General features: G+C 39.2%; 1 protein-coding gene across 7 annotated transcripts in view; it reads right to left on the minus strand.

The window, feature by feature from the left end:
- The window catches only part of PRKN (parkin RBR E3 ubiquitin protein ligase), a 1,197,054-nt gene that overhangs the window by 732,782 nt on the left and 443,720 nt on the right, over positions 1-20,552 (minus strand). For 4 of the 7 annotated variants that reach the window (XM_043544306.1, XM_037895119.2, XM_037895116.2 and 1 more), the window contains one exon: positions 5,903-6,051. In XM_043544306.1, the coding sequence (XP_043400241.1) occupies positions 5,903-6,051 (149 nt within the window). The remainder of the gene's footprint in view (positions 1-5,902; positions 6,052-20,552) is intronic. The other 3 variants (XM_043544304.1, XM_037895120.2, XM_037895118.2) reach the window with 1 other exon arrangement.

Raw genomic sequence — 20,552 nt, forward strand, 5'->3', positions numbered from 1 at the left:
TGAAGATAATACTAATAATGCGAGCACAAGCGAACAACAAGAAAATGGCAGAGCTGACAGTTCTCCTACTCCTAGTACAAGCTCTTCGTCACCCACGTTACGAGGTAAAAACAATGACGATCTAATCAGATCTGACAAGAAGTCAGCCAAAAAAATTAGAAATTATCAAGAAGACTATTTGAAATATGGATTTACATCCACTATCGTTAACGATGAACCTCACCCTAAGTGTATATTGTGCCTTGAGATATTAGCTAATGATAGTATGAAGCCATCACGATTAGCAAGACATTTAAAAACTAAGCATCCAGAACATGAGGACAAACCTCTACAATTTTTTCAGCGATGTTTAAAGTCATGTGATACTCAATCCAGTACTTTACAAAATTTCACTAAACTTAATGATAAATGTTTAGAAGCCTCTTTTGAGGTTTCTTACTTAATAGCGAAAGACAAAAAGCCACATACCATTGCGGAAACACTTGTTCTTCCTGCCGTGGTAAAAATGGATGAAATAATACACGGAAAACAATATGGTGACAGACTAAAATGCATTCCTTTGTCAGTAAATACTGTTGGAAGACGCATAGAAGACATTGCTGAAGATTTGAAGAAACAAGTATTAGAACAAATTACGCAGTGTGGGAGGTTTGCTATACAGTTGGATGAAAGTACAGATGTCTCTAACATGTCTCAGCTTATGGTATTTGCTAGATTCTGTTTCAAAATAATGAAATACACGAAGAACTACTTTTTTGTGAGCCACTAGGGAAAGATGTATCAGAGAAGATATATTCTCAACAGTAAATGACTTCTTTAATAAAAACAATTTTTATGGAAAAGCTGTGTAAGTGTAACCCCTGATGGAGCAGCTGCTTTGACTGGAATAAAGAAAGGATTCTGGGGTAAGGTTACCGAGATAGCACCACACGTGAAATTCATTCACTGCATCATTCATAGGCAAGCTATTGCAGCAAAGAAGTTGGAGCCAGAAGTGCACAAAGTGCTACAGGATGTCATCAATGTAGTTAATTTTATAAAAACAAGACCTTTAAATAGTAGAATCTTTACAGTACTTTGTAATGAGATGGGGAGTGACCATGAAAATCTTTTGTACCACACAGAGGTTCGCTGGTTATCTCGTGGCAAAGTGCTTAAAAGAGTTGTCTAACTTAAAGATGAGTTACGCATTTTTCTTTTACAAAAAGACAAGTGTTCTAAATTTGCTGACCTTTTCTGTGATGACAAGTGGCTGTCAGTAGTATGCTACCTAGCAGATATTTTCGAAAAAATAAACACACTTAATCTGTCCCTTCAAGATAAAGGTGACGTTTTAACAATGAGTGAGAAAGCAACTGCTTTTTGAAAGAAACTTGTGCTATGGAGAGAGCATTTTGAAAATAGATGTTTGGAAATGTTTCCATCGTTATGTGATTTTGTTGCCAAAAACGATGTAAGTGTGTCACCTATAAAAACTCTCATATCTGCACACTTAAAAAACTTGGAAACAGAATTTCCTAACCTGTTTAAAAATCTTCCAAACGAAGAGTTTCAGCGGGTTTTGAATCCATTTGTTAAAAATATAAAAATGCAACACCTTCCGATTAGTTTGCAAGAACAACTGATCGACATCAGGGAAGATGGAAATTTACTAGCCGAATTTCAACAAAAAACCTTTGCATAATTGGTGGATGGGATTGAAAAACGAGTATCATGATTTAGTAAGCGCAGCCAACGATACACTTCTTCCATTTCAATCTATGTATCTTTGTGAGGCATCTTTTTCAACTATGACAGCCATTAAAACCAAGGTGTGAAATAAACTGAACTTAGAACCAGACCTTCGAATCGCTGTATCACAAAGTGTTAAACCAAGATTTTCAAAAATAATGAAGTATATTCAATCACATTGCTGTCACTAAAAATATTATTAATAATTTTTTTAGTGAGAGCAAAAAGGTTTTTTGTACTGTTAATAAATAAAATAAAAAAATATTTTAAAAATATTGTTTATTTCATCCTTATCTCATCCTTTTTTAATTTCTATTTTTGTGTATGTTTTATAATGTACATAATATATTAGTACAGGAGTACATGTATATAATTTATACATAAATAAATATTCATATATTGGGGGTGCATGCTCAAAATTTTTTTACTGATAGGGGTGCGCGATCAAAAAAGTTTGGAGACCACTGCCTTATATTATTTACCCCATAGATGCCAAAATAACATAGTCCAAGTAGATTCCAAACAGTGAGATAAAAGAAGTTTGTTGAGAGATCTGCCATGTTAGAGCTTTTTATACTAAGGTCTTTACAGTAGGGTTGTGAGGAATTATGGGGGACAGAGTTGGGGGGAAGAGACTCAGTCTTTTTTTCAATTACCAAAATTAAGAGCAATGCTTAGTACCTTTCCAAATAAGAAAAGCGTGATGAGGGAATCTCAAATATGTGGAAGTTCAGTTAGACTTTGACAAAGTTAAAACTAAGCATCTGAGAACTTCAAACCCATGATGTTAGAATGGTTTCAAAATTTGACTCAGTTTAAATGTTACTGGGTTCAAGATTGTAAGTAGAAGCAAGAATAAGGAGAGTGTCCAAAAACATTTTGTGGGGCAATGCCCCCGGAGCCCTACAGGTAAAACTTCTACTACTCGCAGGATGATTAGAGTCCCAGTTTTATTTCTGGCACCATGTTTATGCTGTGTCAGCAACACAATAATGGAATGTCTCCTCCGAAGCAACAAACTCCAGTAACTTATAATAAGTGGGTTGAGTTTTGAAAGATTTACATCACTAGAGGCTGCAGCACTCAAAGCCCTGAAGCTGGCACCAACTAGGATGGCTGAAGCAATGGAAAAGAGCAGAGAAAGACAGAAGGATGTGGAAAAAGGCATAAAGGGAAAAAAGGATTGGAAACAGAAGGAAGACGTTTGAAGAGTGGGGGAGGAGATGAGGCCAGAAGAGGCAAGGGTATTGTGATAGATTGTCAGATTTTAGGATTCTATGTGGAAATGCTGAGCTATTCTGATGACTCGCCCTGGCATATCAGATGGCTCTCATTAATTCCAACTCCCCAGAATACAAGACAGAGCATCTGTGAGCTAAGAGAAAACTAGATGAAGAAACAGGAAGACCTGCAGAGACAAGGCCTCAGAATAATGAGCATGAGGAAGCTAATGCAAGGTCTGTTTGAATCTGTAAATGCAATCCTGTCTCAGGACTTTATTGCTTAAGTCTCTGAAGCAGCAAAATAAAAACATGCTCTGTAAAGTCAGTGAGCATGGACAAGAACCTAAGGTGTGTTCTGTGTTAGCAATGCAAAGGGGAATGCGAAAGTTCTTTAACAATTCCCTTCATTTTCTGCTATTAAAAACAGCATTTTCCTTCAGCAGCTTTGACATCTAACTGACAATATAAATTTGAATATGAACCAAAATTATAAATATGAGGCAAAGACAATTTTGATTCAAGTTATTTTAATGCAGATTTGATTGAAACCATTATTGATTAAACATTAAAATGTGGCTTTGGTGAAAAAGATGGCCGAGTAAAATGTCTGTGAAGTGGAATCTAACTTCTTGGTTCTCTTGCAGCTCATTGATCTCTCATAAGGTGATGTACCCGAACTCTGGAAGGAACCTGAAAAGTTTGGGCTGCTTGGTGGAGCCACATTGTTCTTTTCTGCATGCCTTGGTATTTAAGAATAATCATTAAGATGAAAGTCAAAGAGAAACAAGTTTATCCTGATTTGTGTTCAAAGCCTTTCAAACAGCCCTCTGAGACGGGCCAGAATTATCCTCATTTTACAGCCTGAGAAACTGAGGCAGAAAGGTTAATGGCAAAAGAACCTGATTTTAAGAGGTGCTGAACACACAACCTCTAATGAAGTCAATGGGATCTGCATATGCACAGCAGCTCAGAAAAAGTCAGGCCTCTTATCTAGGTACCTAAATATGGATAGAGGTGTCTAACTTTCGACATACAAGACAGAAAATTTTGACCCAGGTGTTTAATGCGGGACCCCCAGAACCTGAAATGGTCAAAATTAGAAAATACTTTTGAAAATCTTGACTAAAGTGACTTGCACAAAGCCATAGAAGGAATCACTGCTGGAACAGAGATTAGAGTCAGGAGACCTTAGTCCATGCCCCTCTCTCTCTTTAGAGAGAAAAGCCCTTAAGAAAGTACCACTAATTAATTTCTCTAAGTACAAAAAAGAGCAATCTTTCTCAAAGGTTCTGTGGGACTCTTCAATTTACAATGCCACATATCATTAGAATTGACTAATTCAGATACATTTACAATTGTTCAGCTGGAATACCTCAATATGTTTCTTCAAAGCCTTGATAATAAGTTAAAGGGACCCTCAAATGACTTAAACATAACATTAAAGTTTTGCCTAAAAGACAGTAAGTTTTTGAATAACAATTTGGCAATGTTTATCACACTTTATTATTTCAATGACGATAGACTTTTTTCACTTAAAATGATCTCCCTGAAGCATTGGACATAAACACTCAGAAGCTATTGAAAAAAAATGAAAAGCAAAACTCATCGCTCTCTGTGAACCAAAGTTAAGGCCAAATGTAGACACCTAATAAAAGTAGCTTGATTTCCAAAGATGCCAAACAGCACACAAAGCCCCCTGAAATCTATGGGAGCTGTGGGTGCTCAGTTCTTCTGAAAAAAAATGAAACCACTTTTATAGCAACCTCAGGTGATAAGACTTCAGGCAGTGTAAGAAATGCTCACTCCCCAGTGTATAAGCAAAAAGTCCTCTAAGTCATCCCCTTTTTGGAGATATACTTATTCAACCAACATCCTTCCTTTTTCAGGAAGCAACCCAAGTCCAATATAAGTGCTCAACATAACAGTGCTGGGGGCGGGGGGGTAAAATCAGAAGTATACAGTTACCACCTAAATCTCCATTCATACATAATATCCACTACTTAATTCTTTCTCCTTTTATATATGGCAGCTGGTGTTAGCAGGTTACCGCCTTATCCTTCCTTCTGGGTGGTAGTAATCCCCTCAGATTCCACCTTCTTCCTCCTGGTCTGTCCGGGAACTGACTTCTTGGAACTCTGGTAAATATTTAACAAATTCTTGATTGAAGATGTGAGGCTACAGACACTGGCACTCTGCTGACCAGACAAAGTTACAGTGGGCTAACCTAACCAGCGGATAGATCCAAAGAACTAGTAACAACACATAGTATATTTATTGGCAATTGATCCATCAATACAGAGCCACACAAGGGAGCTGTTTATAGGTAAACAGGTATCTGTCGCACGAAACCAGAGAAGATTTAGGGTCAGGAAACCTAGGCGACCGCCTGGGGTGCCGGCTTGGGGAGCGCCGGGTTCGGGGTGCTGTTTTTATTGTTAGCGAGAAAAGGGAAAATAGAATGTTTCAAGTAAAATGTTTCAGGTATTCTGTATGTGGATTCATTTTTCACTAACCTCCTAGAATGTTCTGGACCTTTGTAAAATCCCATGGAACCTTCCAGGCTTTCTGAGAATCGCTCCTCATTCATTGTTTAGGTGCCTAACTCAGGGTTTGTGAATCACAGTTTTTTTCCAGTGATATTCTAGGTGCCTAAAAGTCCTTTGTGGATCCAGGTCTCAGCACCTAATGCTCAGACTCTCGTGGAAGCCAGATGTAATATGTCCACTGGATTTCCCACCGTGCATAAAATTAAGCAACTGCTCAAGTCTTTGCAAGATCAGAGCTCAAGTTTGAAAAGTTTTCCCTGAATGAACTGAGCAAAAAAAAAAAAAAAAAAAAAAAAGTGGAAGTGGAAGGATAAATAAAATGTTTACAAATCTTTGTTTCATCTTCGAAGCTATAAACAGGGGTTAATATGTTTATATTACTTCTCAATACATAATTTTTACCTCTTTAAAAACTTGAATTCTCTTGCTTACCCTTGTCAGAGTCAGCGTCCCTTCTTTACACATACTGCAGCGGACCCGCAGTTTCCCAGGCTTCACAGTTTGGCAGAAACTTTTGCAGAAAACATAAAAACTGTTGTAACTAGCTGCACCTGTTGGAAAGAAAGCAAAGAAAACGGTTTGCACTGAAATCCAGAACGAGACTGAAGTATTTTAAAACAAACAAACAAACAAACAAACAAACTGATAATTAAATTAACAGAATCATAGCTTTAAAAGGCCAGAAGAGCCCCTTGTGATCAGCCAGTCTGTCCTCTTGCGTAACAGGTCACAGGACTTCCATAAATTAATTTCTGCCTCAAGTCCCACAGCTGTGGTTGAGCTAGAATATATCTTCTTTAAATGGAATTTTTTAGCCTCCTAAAAATCATAAGTTATTTGCAGTCTCCCTCTTAAAGCCACCCTGGTCTGGTCTTTGGGATAGTAGCAAGAGTGTTATTCCTGGTGCCTACCCTTAAAGGCCAACACCCATAGTGGTATGGACTTTTTGAACCCCTGCAAGCAAGGAGAGGTGGTCTCACAGGCACTGGAGAGAGGACTGTGATCCAGAAAATGGAACAGACATTTGTAGTTCTGCTTTTTGGACTCTTATTTAACCCATTGGGAGAAGGGGAAGGCTTTTTGATTTGGCCAGAAGGTGAAACTAAGTAACCAGTAAGAGGGAGACAGTGAGAGGAAAACTGAGTCTGAGGCTACACTCAATGCTGGAGAGAGAAGCTACTGTTCCAGGGGTTCACAAAGACACTGTCTTCTATTTTTAAAAGCTATAGCACCCAAGCTGCCATTGATGCACCTGTGCTACCTGAAACTCCCTCTAAGTTGGCTGCCTGCAGCTAAGCAGCCTGTGTGACCTCCGGCTCCTGGGAAGGGTAGCTCAACAGCATTAATGGCAGCATGGTCTAAACCTAGGCAGGAGGCCAAGAATAAAGAACTACTGCATTCAACTCCTGATTCTGAGGCAGTGCTTAACTGTTCTCCCTTTGTTTCTCTGTCTGCAAAGAGGAGCTTACCTATCTCACCCGGGGGGAGGGGGGTGAAAGAGGGAGAGAGAGAGATGATTAATGGGAAAAATTTCAAAGGTACAAAGGAAAGTTAGATATCCAAATCCCATTGACTTTCAGTGGAAGTTGAGCGCTTGATTCCCCCTGGGCCTTTGAAAATCTCCCTTCTAAATAGTTAGTAATATGTTAAGTACTCTTGTATAAATGTTAAAGCTTTGTAGGATTGTCCCCAATGGTTGAAATCTCCAGAAACATTTACTTCCCAGTTTTTAATTGCTTGTTTAATTGTCAACCCATGGAGCCCTTTGCCAGAGGATGTTGTGAAGGCCATGACTATAACAGGGTTCAAAAAAGAACTAGATAAGTTCATGGAGGATAGGTCCATCAATGACTATTAGCCAGGATGGGCAGGGATGGTATCCTTAGCTTCTGTTTGCCAGAAGCTGGGAATGGGTGACAGGGGATGGATCACTTGATGACTACCTGTTCTGTTCATTCCCTCTGGGGCACCTGGCATTGACCACTGTTGGAAGATAGGATACTGGTCTAGATGGACCTTTGGTCTGACCCAGTATGGCCGTTCTTATGTTCTTATGATTTTAATTTTACTCACCAATAACACATTGAAAACATTTAAGTGCTTAAAGTGTCAGGCTACCAAACACGAATTTTCCATTACCTTAGTGAAGAGGAAATCTTTCAGCATGAGTCACACAATGACATGAAAACTGAAAGATGAGAAGTCATGGGTGATTCATCTATTGGATTAATTCATAATATGATAATGGTAAATTCTTGAGAATTAACTTCTTGCCATCAGTCTGATGATCTTCATGCTATTTATTTACCTGCAACTTATGGAGTGAATCTTATTTACTAGTGCCAGTAGGGTGGGGCAGCAGGAAGAGGAGAGAATTATCTGCTTTGCTTGCTAGCCAAAAAAATTCACAAGTATCTATGCTCATCTCCATTTTTTCTTTTAGTAACTTGACATTCAAGTAGCTTTGGATCACACACTGAGCTACCTCAGAAAATATTAGGTGTAATAATTTAAAGTCATATTTACTACATTTTTGCATGCCCCTCAGAATAATAAAAGAGCATGTATACGGTTGTATGTTATTTGAAACCAATTCCATGTTATTCACATTCATGAATTGCCTAAGAACACTGGCGCAACGAGTTCCCAAACCTTAATTACTCACAGGGCTCTACATGAAAAAAGTTGAATCTTCCAAAAGAAAAAAGATGACTCCGGAGAACACTTACATTATTGAAAAAAAGACCTTTTCCAGTGAGCACTTAATAATATTAAAAAAAAACCCCCATCTCTGATGAGTGTCCAAACCTGCAGGAACACAAAATGCTCTTCCAGAGGGCAACAGGGATGTCCTTAATATCCTCTTCACTTACATTACCCCCTAAGAATTTTCATTACGCTCCTCTGAGGGAAAATAAATGACCACAGAGGGACACAACAGATAACAGGATTTTCAGCCGAATTTAGACCTTGTGAAAGTTGCTGGATAAATATAGTTCTGTAAATTAAATGAAGTCCTCTACTTATCCTTTCAGCAGGTACAATACAAGCAGCAATAGTGCATGTCTCGCCACAGTGCTCTATCAATGTGCTTTGAGTTGCAGGTGGCACCTTTAAGAATAAGAGGGAAGTCAATCTGCTTGCCCATTCAATACTTGTTATCTCTGCTGAGGGTCTCAGTTAGCGCGAAATGTGACACAATTTTGAAAATCTTGACATCTATCCACTAGTAACCACACTGAGACCCCCAACTTGTTTGCCTAGGGTGACTAAATGACTTGAACACACTACTAACCTGGGCTGAATTTGAGCTAGGATGCAAAGAAATAAAACAATGTGTATTGAAAAATATTAAAGGTGTTCTGAAAACTGGTCAGTCTTTCCTTTTTGCATCTCCTTAACATGGGAACAGCAAGATAGTCAACAAAACTGAAATGCAGCACAAATATTTCATGTATCAAGTAGTCACAACCTGCAGTTTGCTGCTGCAGGAGGTCATCAAGATAATCATAGTCATTATAGTTGCCTTCCTTTGGCTCCCCACTTTCAGGTGCACAAAGTATAACCTCAGCATAGAGGGAGATTGAGCCCCAGATCTATTTTCGCATCACCATTTCCTACCTTTTGGCTCTGCTAACAATGCCGCTTTGGTACACAGTTAATCTGCTTTTTCTGTAAATGACTTCACACGTTCTTCCACATCAGCCCTGCTGCTTAGAATGCTTGTTCTGAGTGGATCCACAAGGCCATTACCCCCTTTCCTTATTCAAATCCATCCTTACTATTCATAGCATCAATAGGTCTCATGTGAAATTAACTAAGTCATCAAACACCACACATAATGCTGTACACTAGCCCTCACGGAGTAAAGTAATCTTGCAGTGTCACTGATTCTACTCCCTACTCCATTTCCACACTCCCAACTGTCTTGTGTCCTGCTTGTTATATCAAGTTAAATTTACCTTATAAACTACATGGGGCAGGAATCATATCTTCCATCTGCTCTATATGCTAGGCATACAGTTAGACAGAGAGATGTATTATTGATAGTAAAGTGCAAACCTTTCGTAGTGTAGCTCACCATAAATAAGTATGACTTAATGTCACAATAAGAAAAGAAGGGAATCTTAGAGACCTGGTTTGAGGACTATTGCAGATTTATTGTATAGGTTAAACCTTGCACAGAGTACAATGTCTCAACCTGATTTTTACTTCTACTCAGTATGATCAATTTTCTCATTTATGAATAATAAACTTAATTTTGTGGGAGGGGGGAGGTTAACACACAAGAAACATGTTTAGAATAGATCTAGCTGGAGCAGTTACGCAAAACACCTGTGCAGAGACGCAGAACAACATTTGGATTGTCTTTCCTATAGCAAGGCTGCTGGAGTCTGAGAGCATTACAGGGGGATGCTCTGAGCTTTGGTAAGGCGAGTTAAATGGAGTCTTTCAGCAACCCAACAACTATTTTAGGCAGATGGATTGATTCCAATCACATATTCTCGTAGTCAACTTATTAGGCTTGTGTAGTGACCAACACCACCAGGAATGGGGCAAGAGGAGCCAGAATTAAAAAGGTACACAGGCCTAAAGTGAGCATACTGTACATCAAACTACAACAGTTTAGCATTAACCATATCTATTCTAGGAAGTGCTAGCATGAATCTTAGCAAACATCTTTGACTCAGAATATATTCCAATGGTTCCCCTTTTCAAGGGGAGAAAGGGGGAAAACAAGAAAGGAATCTGATTTCTGCACAACACCAGCTCTGAAGTGATATTATTAATACAGAATTGTAATTATGGCACTGAGCCAGCAATCACTAAAATTGCTGCAGCATCAAGCTTACAAACTCCTCTCCCCTCGTTCAATCATGCTCTATAGGTTTTTATGAAGTTTTCCATTAATATTTTATAACACTGGAACTCAGCTTGACTCTGCAGATACAGCAATTACCAATTAAAAAACTGAAGTCCCATTTTAAGTGTTAGTTCTGATACTGAAAATGTGCATAACACACAAAAATAAAAAAATTAAAGTTAACCACTAGTTCATTTTGTGGTTTTATAAAATTGTGATTTTTTTAAAAGAGAAAACTAGTTGTACTTGTGTTTGCAATTCTTCTTTTCAGAGAATGTGCAGTTCCATAAGTTCTTGGTCTATGCTCCATATACATGACTGGCAGGAGTGCCACTGCTATGTCTTTTTGGCTATCACCAATTTGGAAGATGATATGGGTCTGCCCTACAATAGGTGCTTGATGCTCACACGTTCTGCAAGCTGAAGTCACTGCCACCAGGAAAATGACCTTAGAAATGTGATCTCTCCGTGGTTCAAAAGGAGCTTTCATCATGTTACTCAGAACCACGTGAATTTCCCCAAACACTGGTGACTTCTTAATGAGACCCCAGAAAATGACTATGGGATACTGAAAAACTAGTCTACTTTTATTCATGAAACACTGAAATGCAGCCAAATAAATCCTTTCCCACATGTGTTGGTATGTTTATCTCACAACCTGCTTCAATGCTGCTAGGATGACTACCCTTTCAGGAACCACACTGACAGGGAAAAGGAACCCTGACTAGATGTAAAGAGATCCCTTGTTTCCTTATGATCTAATGTGGTAAGATCACCACCAATTCCATCAGGACTGGAAACCATGTTTGCCTTAGCCAATGTGGGAGCCATAAAGTTCATGAAATGTCTCTCTGTTGGGTTTAATTAGGGCCTTTGCTAGCATAATGAAGGAGGGAGAAGCCATCATGAAATTCTATCCTTCCTACTGCCCCAAAATGAATGAAGATGTCCATCAACAGTGCAATCCTTATCAGGTGCCTTCAACAGAACAAAGGGATCCTGGTGTTCAGAGGAGTGGCAGACAATATGGGATGCTCCCCACAGAAGAAAGATCTGTCATCCTCTGATCTGGTCACCACTTGTCAAACTCTATAACCACATAGCCTGCTCTGATAAAGTTTCCCTTTCCTGACAGGCAAAAGGCATCTAGGAATGTCTTGCGAGACATTGCCTAGTCTTGCCACTGCAGGATTAAGAATCAAGATCCTTTATATCCTTTGTTTATGTAAAACTGGTGGCCTGATTGTTCTTTTGAATCAGGACCACTTTACCTGATATGAGGGCTCTCAAAGTGCACTTCCAACCAGGCCAACTGGAGTCCCCAGAATATTTATGTAGCAGGATAACTTTTGGAGACACCAAATATCTTGATAACGAAGCCCCTCTGCAAGTGCTTCCCCACCCTACACAGAATGCATCCATGATTGTGCCATTTTGCCTCAGAGGAATATGGGAATGCTCTTCTAACTGTATATTGGTTTTGGACCATCACCAAGCTGGAGCACCTCAGAAGTTGCCTATCACCCAGATACAGAACAAAAATCTCTATTGCTTGTGATAATTGATGATGTTACCTCTGGTTGGGACTTGCTAAGGGCATGACCAGGCCACCATAAATACTCTGATGGTCACCAAGCCAAAACATCCTCTTGGCTAGTTCCACAATATTTGAGATCCTACTATGAGTTAGGAAGGCTTTGAAGCATGTCCAATACGGCATCTATGTACTCCAATTCACTCTGAGAAGCAAGCTAGTGACTAAAGCCCTTCAGTGATAACATGGAGAAACAGTGGGATTTCTTCCAGTGTGCTGTTCTTGGTCAGCCAGTCACACAAGTGGGAAAAAAATACACTGCTTCTATTCTTTGTAGAACTGCTAAAAATGTCACAAAACACATATGGTACTGAGACAAGCTTAAATAACAACACTGGTACGGTTCTGCTGTCAGAAACCTGAGATGTATCTAGTGGCTGGGCATGTATGTCTAACCATACATAGGCATCTGCAAGGTCCAGAATACATAGCTAGGAACAGTAAAGCAATGCAAGAGACAAAAAAAGCAGGAATTTTAGCAAGGATAAGTAAGTCCATTCAAACTAAGGTGCCAAGAGGTAGGAAAGCTAAAATGGTCCCTGGAGCATAGAGCAGAAAATAAGTCTAGCTTTAAGCATTTTTTAAATTAATCAGAAGTCAAACTATGAACAAGAATTTTAGCAAAAACAGAGGTAAATCATAGAGAAATCAATTAAGTGTCCCAAGAGCTGTTGGGGATACTATGGGTTTCCAGTGTTCCCAGGAGAGGCAGGCACATGCCACCCTACTAATGCTGGTGGTTTACATACTTAACTTTGGACATGGGATAAGCCTTGCCCTTGAATGTGGGCCTGTTTCAACTGTTTTATTTTCATAGATTCATAGATATTGGAAGGGATCATTATGATCATCTAGTCTGACCACCTGCACAATGCAGGCCACCGATTCTCACCCACCCACTCCTGCAATAAACCTCTCACCTATTGAAGTCCTCAAATCATGGTTTAAAGACTTCAAGGTTTAAAGACTTTTCTTCATATTCTTTTAAGAATTAGAGAATACAGCATGAAAGAAAGATTATTAATTATAAGGCAATATAAGATATCCTAAAGTCATCACAACTCTGTTTTCAGAGTCATAATGTCACCAAAAATTGTGCTGATATCCTTAGAGGAAATAGTTAAAAATCAGTCATCACTGGGGTAAACAATCCAATTTGACAGGTTTCAGAGTAGCAGCCGTGTTAGTCTGTATTTGCAAAAAGAAAAGGAGTACTTGTGGCACCTTAGAGACTAACCAATTTATTTGAGCATAAGCTTTCGTGAGCTACAGCTCACTTCATTGGATGCATTCAGTGGAAAATACAGTGGGGAGGTTCTAGCTCTCTAGGTTCTAATGTGTCCAGAAGGCGCAATCTTAAATATCTCCTTAAATAAATGAGACATGATTTGTAATTAGAACCACAGTGAATACTTATGTATGCAACATGGTGTTCAGGTGCTGATAAAGACAAAAAATTGGCAATCTTCATTTCAATGAAGCTTTCAATTACCTGGAAAAGCTTGATGAATTCCTTTGTGATTATATCAGAGACATGGGTGTGGGGAGAAACGAATGGAACTGAAGCAAGAGGGGATATGAGGTGGCACAGAAGCCTCCTAGCTACACGCATCTGAACTCACTAACAAGTGGGCTCCCTCCTGTATGTTCCTGTTTCTGTCACAATAGCGATCTAGCAAATATAAGTAACTCCCTTGAAAAGAATACTAATAATAGTGCAAGTTTGAATATCTCCATATAACTTCGCAATTACCTCATGTCCATACTGAAAGTCATGGACTTTACACCACAGCCCTCTGAAATCAATGGGAGGCTTTTCATTGATGTCAGTAAGCATTTGATCTGGTCCCATATATTGAAAGATGACTGTTAGTACCTTGAGTTACATGGATGACAGTTTTAAGCTATTTGCAGTGGTCACCATTAAAATATTTCCAAGTGGCTTTGGAAGTAATCAACATCATTCTGTTCCTTTCTAGTGATATTCTCCAGCCAGATCTTTCCTGGTCAAAGCTCAGAACTGGCCATGAAGAAACGGTAAGAAATGGCTGAACTAGCCACATTGCAAGTATTATAGAGTTGCACTCCTTTGCTATTTGGCTTCAGAGAAGTTTCCAGAAAATGTTTCCAAAAGTTGAATATTGGAATTTTGGCCAGAATCCTTTTAATACCAGTTGGAGGTGGGATTTCCCCATTTGAAATTAACAAGTGGCCTCAGATAGGGATGCTTTATTTCACTTTTACAGCCAGGTCATTCACTACGTGTACCTCTCTATTACTTCTGGTAACTTTTATACAATCTGCGTATAACAGGATCTCCCCAAACCCAGCGTCAGACCTTTCCTCTACCTCATTTTCCCCACTCTCAAAGGGGGGGGGAGGGGGGGGCAATTCACCAGCCAATGAAGGGAGGCCAATTCACCAGCCATGTCAATGAAGCTCCGACCACACTGTCAATATTTCACTCCCTTTTCTGATGGCTGTTTTCATTGTTCAAATACAAATACACTTCAGCATCAATCTAGACAGGTAAACCGGGTTCTTCCATCCCAGACAAGGCCTCTGCCACTGCCTACACAGCTGGGTATCCCCAGTCAGATTTTTCATCTAGACTGGTATACCAAGCCCCTTTCCATATTCTTTCCCAAACCCCATGTCTTCTACAGGAACCTTTCTAGAGCTCCGACAAACAACTGAGCTGCTTGTTGGTCTTTTAGCTCACCATCTGGAGGGCAGCTGATTAGTCACAGGTGGGGCTAAAATCAACTCCCTTAAAGGGCCAGCCCATCCTGTGACAGTAAATTTTAAACATATTTGCATAAACAAAATGTGCTGACTTTGTGCATCCCCTGTGCAGCCACTAGTGGTTTAATCCTCACAAGTAGGCAGTTACAAACTAAGGCCCTGATCCTATAATTTTTGGCTTACTGTAGGGGTGATGGGCAGACGAGTTTCAAAATATACCTAAATCAAAAGCACAAGTATTTTCTTGGAAACTTTCCTTTAATTCATGTAATAGCCTTCTTCAGCAGCCAGACCTCTGATAAAAGCAGGTTTTAAACCAATACACTAGTCTTTTGATAAAAGCTGGACTAAACTCAGTAGATTTGTGGAAATATAACATTTACTTTCATAAAAATGGTTTTGGAAACTCCTGTTGTTTTGCTTAATAAAAATAATAAAAAGTGACAAGCTATCTGTTTTTTTCCGTTTGCTCTTCAGTTTCCCTGACTGTTCAGTGCTGGCTTTATTTCATTTCTAAAATTGAATGGCATACTGCACAATCTTGCCAGATGGAACTCTGTGTAGCTGCTGTGCTTTGGTCTTGCCAGTGAGGTTTTTTTTATCCAGAATGGGGAAAAAAACAACACATACACTCAAGGTGTACAAATTTAAAACTACAAAATACAGTGAGAAATGAAAATGTATTTTCCCCGCTGTACAGGGAAGGTCATTTTCAGGTAGGAGCAAGCAAATCCATGTACTGCAAGAACAAATCTGTAATGTGCAGTCTCGGTAAAAATGTTTGGTGGTGTCTTGATTGAGTTCATTTAATTATAGAGCTTTCACCAGCCAAAAATATTAATGCAGACATGAATGCAAGAGGCTGCTTATTTATGTTCTTTGCCTGGAACTCTCTCCTCATCCCAGTGCAACATCACCTCTTTTTTCTAATTCCTCTTCAAAGCTGACTTCCTCATATGTTATCCATCAACAAAAATACTGTCACTGGCCTCTCCCTTTACTATTTGATATACAAATGCAGAGAGAACGATGTACTAAACAGAATCCTCCTCTGTATATTCCATTGCATTTTGTATTGTCTTTCTATTTAAACTGTAAGTTGAGGATCTTCGTAAGGAGATGAAGAGAATCATCTTTTTTTTTCTGTCCTGTTCAGCATTAATCATACCGTTTGTGCTTCACATATAATACAGGTCAATTATTCTGACGTGCATGTCTGGTTATTCAGGAAACAGTCATAATGGCTATCAGCCAGATCCTGAAGTCCCTTCTTGGTCAAACTACCACTTAAGTCCATATGATTTATTGAGTAAAATCTAAGAAAGGTCTTTAGGATGTGGCCTACTATTTTTATTTGAACTTTTTCTAAGTCAGCCATAAAAATGTTGGCATACTGTGGGGCCATGCAGGTACCCATAGCAGTGCCGCTGATTTGAAGGTATACATTGTCCCCAAATGTAAAACAGAACGCCACTAGCCGTCACCTTCAGCCCCCAACTAAAACCCCTCCAACGCATTATTAAGGATCTACAACCTATCCTGAAGGATGACCCAACACTCTCACAAATCTTGGGAGACAGGCCAGTCCTTGCTTACAGACAGCCCCCCAACCTGAAGCAAATACTCACCAGCAACCACGTACCACACAACAGAACCACTAACCCAGGAACCTATCCTTGCAACAAAGCCCGTTGCCAACTGTGCCCACATATCTATTCAGGGGACACCATCACAGGGCCTAATAACATCAGCCACACTATCAGAGGCTCGTTCACCTGCACATCCACCAATGTGATATATGCCATCATGTGCCAGCAATGCCCCTCTGCCATGTACATTGGTCAAACTGGACAGTCTCTACGTAAAAGAATAAATGGACACAAATCAGATGTCAAGAATTATAACATTCATAAACCAGTCGGAGAACACTTCAATCTCTCTGGTCACGCGATTACAGACATTAAAGTTGTGATATTACAACAAAAAAACTTCAAAACCAGACTCCAGCGAGAGACTGTTGAATTGGAATTCATTTGCAAATTGGATACAATTAACTTAGGCTTGAATAGAGACTGGGAGTGGCTAAGTCATTATGCAAGGTAACCTATTTCCCCTTGTTTTTTCCTACCCCCCCCCCCCACTGCCCTCCTCAGACATTCTTGTTAAACCCTGGATTTGTGCTGGAAATGGCCCACCTTGATTATCATACACATTATAAGGAGAGTGATCACTTTAGATAAGCTATTACCAACAGGAGAGAGGGTTTGTGTGGGGGGGAGGGGGGCGGGAGAAAACCTGGATTTGTGCTGGAAATGGCCCAACTTGATTATCATACATATTGTAAGGAGAGTGATCACTTTAGATAAGCTATTACCAGCAGGAGAGTGGGGTGGGGGAGAGAAAACCTTTTGTAGTGGTAAACACCCATTTTTTCATGCTTTGTGTGTATAAAAAGATCTTCTATACTTTCCACAGTATGCATCCGATGAAGTGAGCTGTAGCTCACGAAAGCTTATGCTCAAATAAATTGGTTAGTCTCTAAGGTGCCACAAGTACTCCTTTTCTTTTTGCGAATACAGACTAAAATGGCTGTTACTCTGAAACCTGTCATTATCTTTTAAGTATCAGTAAATGGGAGGGTATTTGAAGCTATTGTCCCCTTTCCAGCATACCTGCAACAAACCCATGCTTGAATTAACCCCTTGTAGTCTCATAGCAAACAGCGCAATAACAGTCAGACAAACAGATGGAACATATAATATTCATGAAATATAACAGGCATTCCCATGCCATGTCCTTCCCATGGCATACCAAAATTTCAGGAAGGTTAATTTTTGTGGGGGTAGGGTGGAGAAGTGTGTGTGTTGAAAAATCGGACTCATAATGGAAAGCTAACTTCAACTTTAACTATGGAGCAGCTATTGCTGCTCCAGAAACACTAATTGTACATAGAGATCTCTAATGTTACCTAACACATGCTGTGCCAAGTTCAGGAGAGGACTGTATGAAAGATTACCCAGCTAGAAAACTACTGCCCATCCAGTGTACCTCATTTTCAACTTCTTCAGAGAACGTGAAGCACAGAAAATTTATAATCACAACAGCACCCCTCATAATACAGAAAAGGAATCAGATAGCAACACTGCCGTCTGCTGCTTTTGAACTAGAGAACAGAGGAAGAGAAATACTATCAAAGGGATGTTTTGCACATATTGTAAAGTTGAGTGCTGGAGATGAGAACTAAAAACACTATCAAAGTGGTATAAAAATACTGGAAAAATTTAACAATGAAGAAATCACTTAGGGTTTAACTGAAGAAAGTCACAAAATACAGGAAAGATGATTAGGAAAGAGGATATTCTCCCTGACTGGTTGTACATAGTGGAGCCTCTGAATTATATCAAAGATGAGCTACGAAAAGATAAGGGCTGGACCAGCGTAATGTACAACAGAGAACAGACCAAATTATAAGACAACTTCCAATAATGGTGCCTTATTGTATGGATAGAAAAGTGTAAGACAGGGTTTGCTATTTTACAAAGACCTGTGTTTCAGACTAGCTGATAATAATCCACACTTTGGGCAGAAGTGGCCATCAGCAATGGTGTCAGCAACACATTCACGTGCCTTTTGTGAGCTCTGAATTAAATTTTATACAATTATTTTAATCAAAGAGAATGGCCTGTGAGGGATACAGAAATGATTTATCTTAATAATCAGTCTAACTCATAAATATGCATCTATTCAGTAGCAATTCTTACAAATTTTTGATGAGGATTACAATAATGAAGCCTCATATACAAAAGGGAATGTGTTCTAGTTGCAAAGTGGTCAAAATATATAGCTTTCTATAGGAAGGAGGTAGTCAGAGGTAATGAAAAGGTGCTTAAAGATGCAATAGGATCATTTTACTTCAGCAAAATGAAAACTGTTTGATTAACAAGTCAAGTATTGTACATCAATAATATGCAGAACACAAACCCATTGAACAATGCAGCATGATGAGATTTTTTTGTTTGGGAGAGGCCCCATAGTGAGTTAGAAATAAGATACTTTAGTACAATTATTGTAACTAAGATCACCAAAAAGTAACTTAATTTCAATTAAAGTTTCCTCCTACTAGAATTCTATCACATTTCAACTTCAGTGCATGTAAAGAACTTTGAACCTTTTGCCTGTAATATTTTCTTCTGAAAATTATTAGTGATAAAGAGTAGGAAATTCATAGTACACCTAAACATCTCAAAGCAATCTAAGCAAACTAAGGACCAAATTTCAAAACAGGTCTAAGATATTGAGACTGTAATTTTGATTACTCAAGTGTGTTTGTTTATTAATTGCATTTGCATGCAAAGGTAGTACGATATCTCACTAAGTAATTAGCATGTGTAAATTCAGGTTGTGTGTACAAATCACATATTTTCATAGACACAAAACTTAAATGTTAAAATTACATTTGCAAATATTTACACATTCAAAATTGCAAGTCAAATAGTAAAGTCTGGTTTCGCTGAAATTACCACAGCTACAGAAACAGACCTAATACCCAGCTCTGTCAAGAGACTGGGTGAGTTTTATTTTTTGAGAATGTAATGCAAACTAGAACCTAGTTAGACTAGGGCTTCCCTTCTTCTCCAATTACTGCTCCTTGATTAAAGACAGTATCCAACAGATAAAGGAAGAACAAAGGTATATAAATTTATTTTCAGCTCTGACAATATCCTAGGCTAAATATTTACAGACATAAAAATGTTAAAAAGCGATAAACTAGGCTTTCAAATATAACAATTGAATAACAAATAAAGAGAACAATAATTAAAAATAAAAACTGTCTAATCAGTCATAAATAAATAATTATTTCGTTAACTAGACTTCTATGGAATCAGATTTGTACTAGGAGCTAGTAGTTACATATTTGTGTAGCCTACACAACATGCAGGGCAGGGATGATCTTTTTGTTCTGTGTTTGCACAGAACCTAGTATAATGGGTTTCTGATCCATGAGTAGGACTCCTATGTGCTATGGTAACACAAATAAAGAAAGAAGAAGAAGAAGAAGAAGTTAGGACAACTGCATCTTCTATCCTTAGATCTGGCTATTTTTGCTGTCGTCCTATTTACCAGGGTAGACTCCATCTCAAGAGTCCATCAGCCTGGGCCCCTCTCCTCGAGCTGATTCCAATGCCTCATAACTTTTCCATTTGAAAATCCCATCCCAGAAAATGCATTTCTTTCCTGAACTAGACCGTGTACACGTGTAAATGTTCCACAGTACTTTCTGCAGTTAACCTCAGAGCATGTATCTACACTGCAATTAAACTCCCATGGCTGGCCCTTGCAGGGTCCCAGAGCTCAGGCTCCAGCCCAAGGCCGAAAGTCTACACAGCAACTTTACAGCCTTGAGCCCCAGCCACATGAGACTGAGTCAGCTGACATGGGCCAGCCATGGATGTTTCATTGCAGTGTAGACATACCCAGAGTCAAAGACCACTTTAAAAACTTGACACTAGGGGCTTGTCTATACTACTGCTTAAGCCCATGTAAATTAAGTCGCCCAGGGGTGTGAAAAAGCTACTACCTGAGCGACTAATTTAGAGCGGTGTATACACTGTACTGTGTCAGCAGGAGACATTCTCCCGCTGACATAGGTTCTGCCTTTCATTGAGGTGGAAAAATTATGCCGATGGGAGAGCACTCTCCCATCAAAATAGCACCTCTTCACCAGATGTGCTACAGTGGCGCAGCTGCATCGGCAGCATAGACTAGCCCTAAGCGTCATTTAAGAATCGATTATATAGCTATAATAGCCTACAATTAAAGTTGTTACAGTACGTCCATTATAAATCCCA

The sequence above is a fragment of the Chelonia mydas genome, chromosome 3 (assembly GCF_015237465.2).
Source record: "Chelonia mydas isolate rCheMyd1 chromosome 3, rCheMyd1.pri.v2, whole genome shotgun sequence".
Taxonomy (NCBI): Eukaryota; Metazoa; Chordata; order Testudines; family Cheloniidae; genus Chelonia; species Chelonia mydas.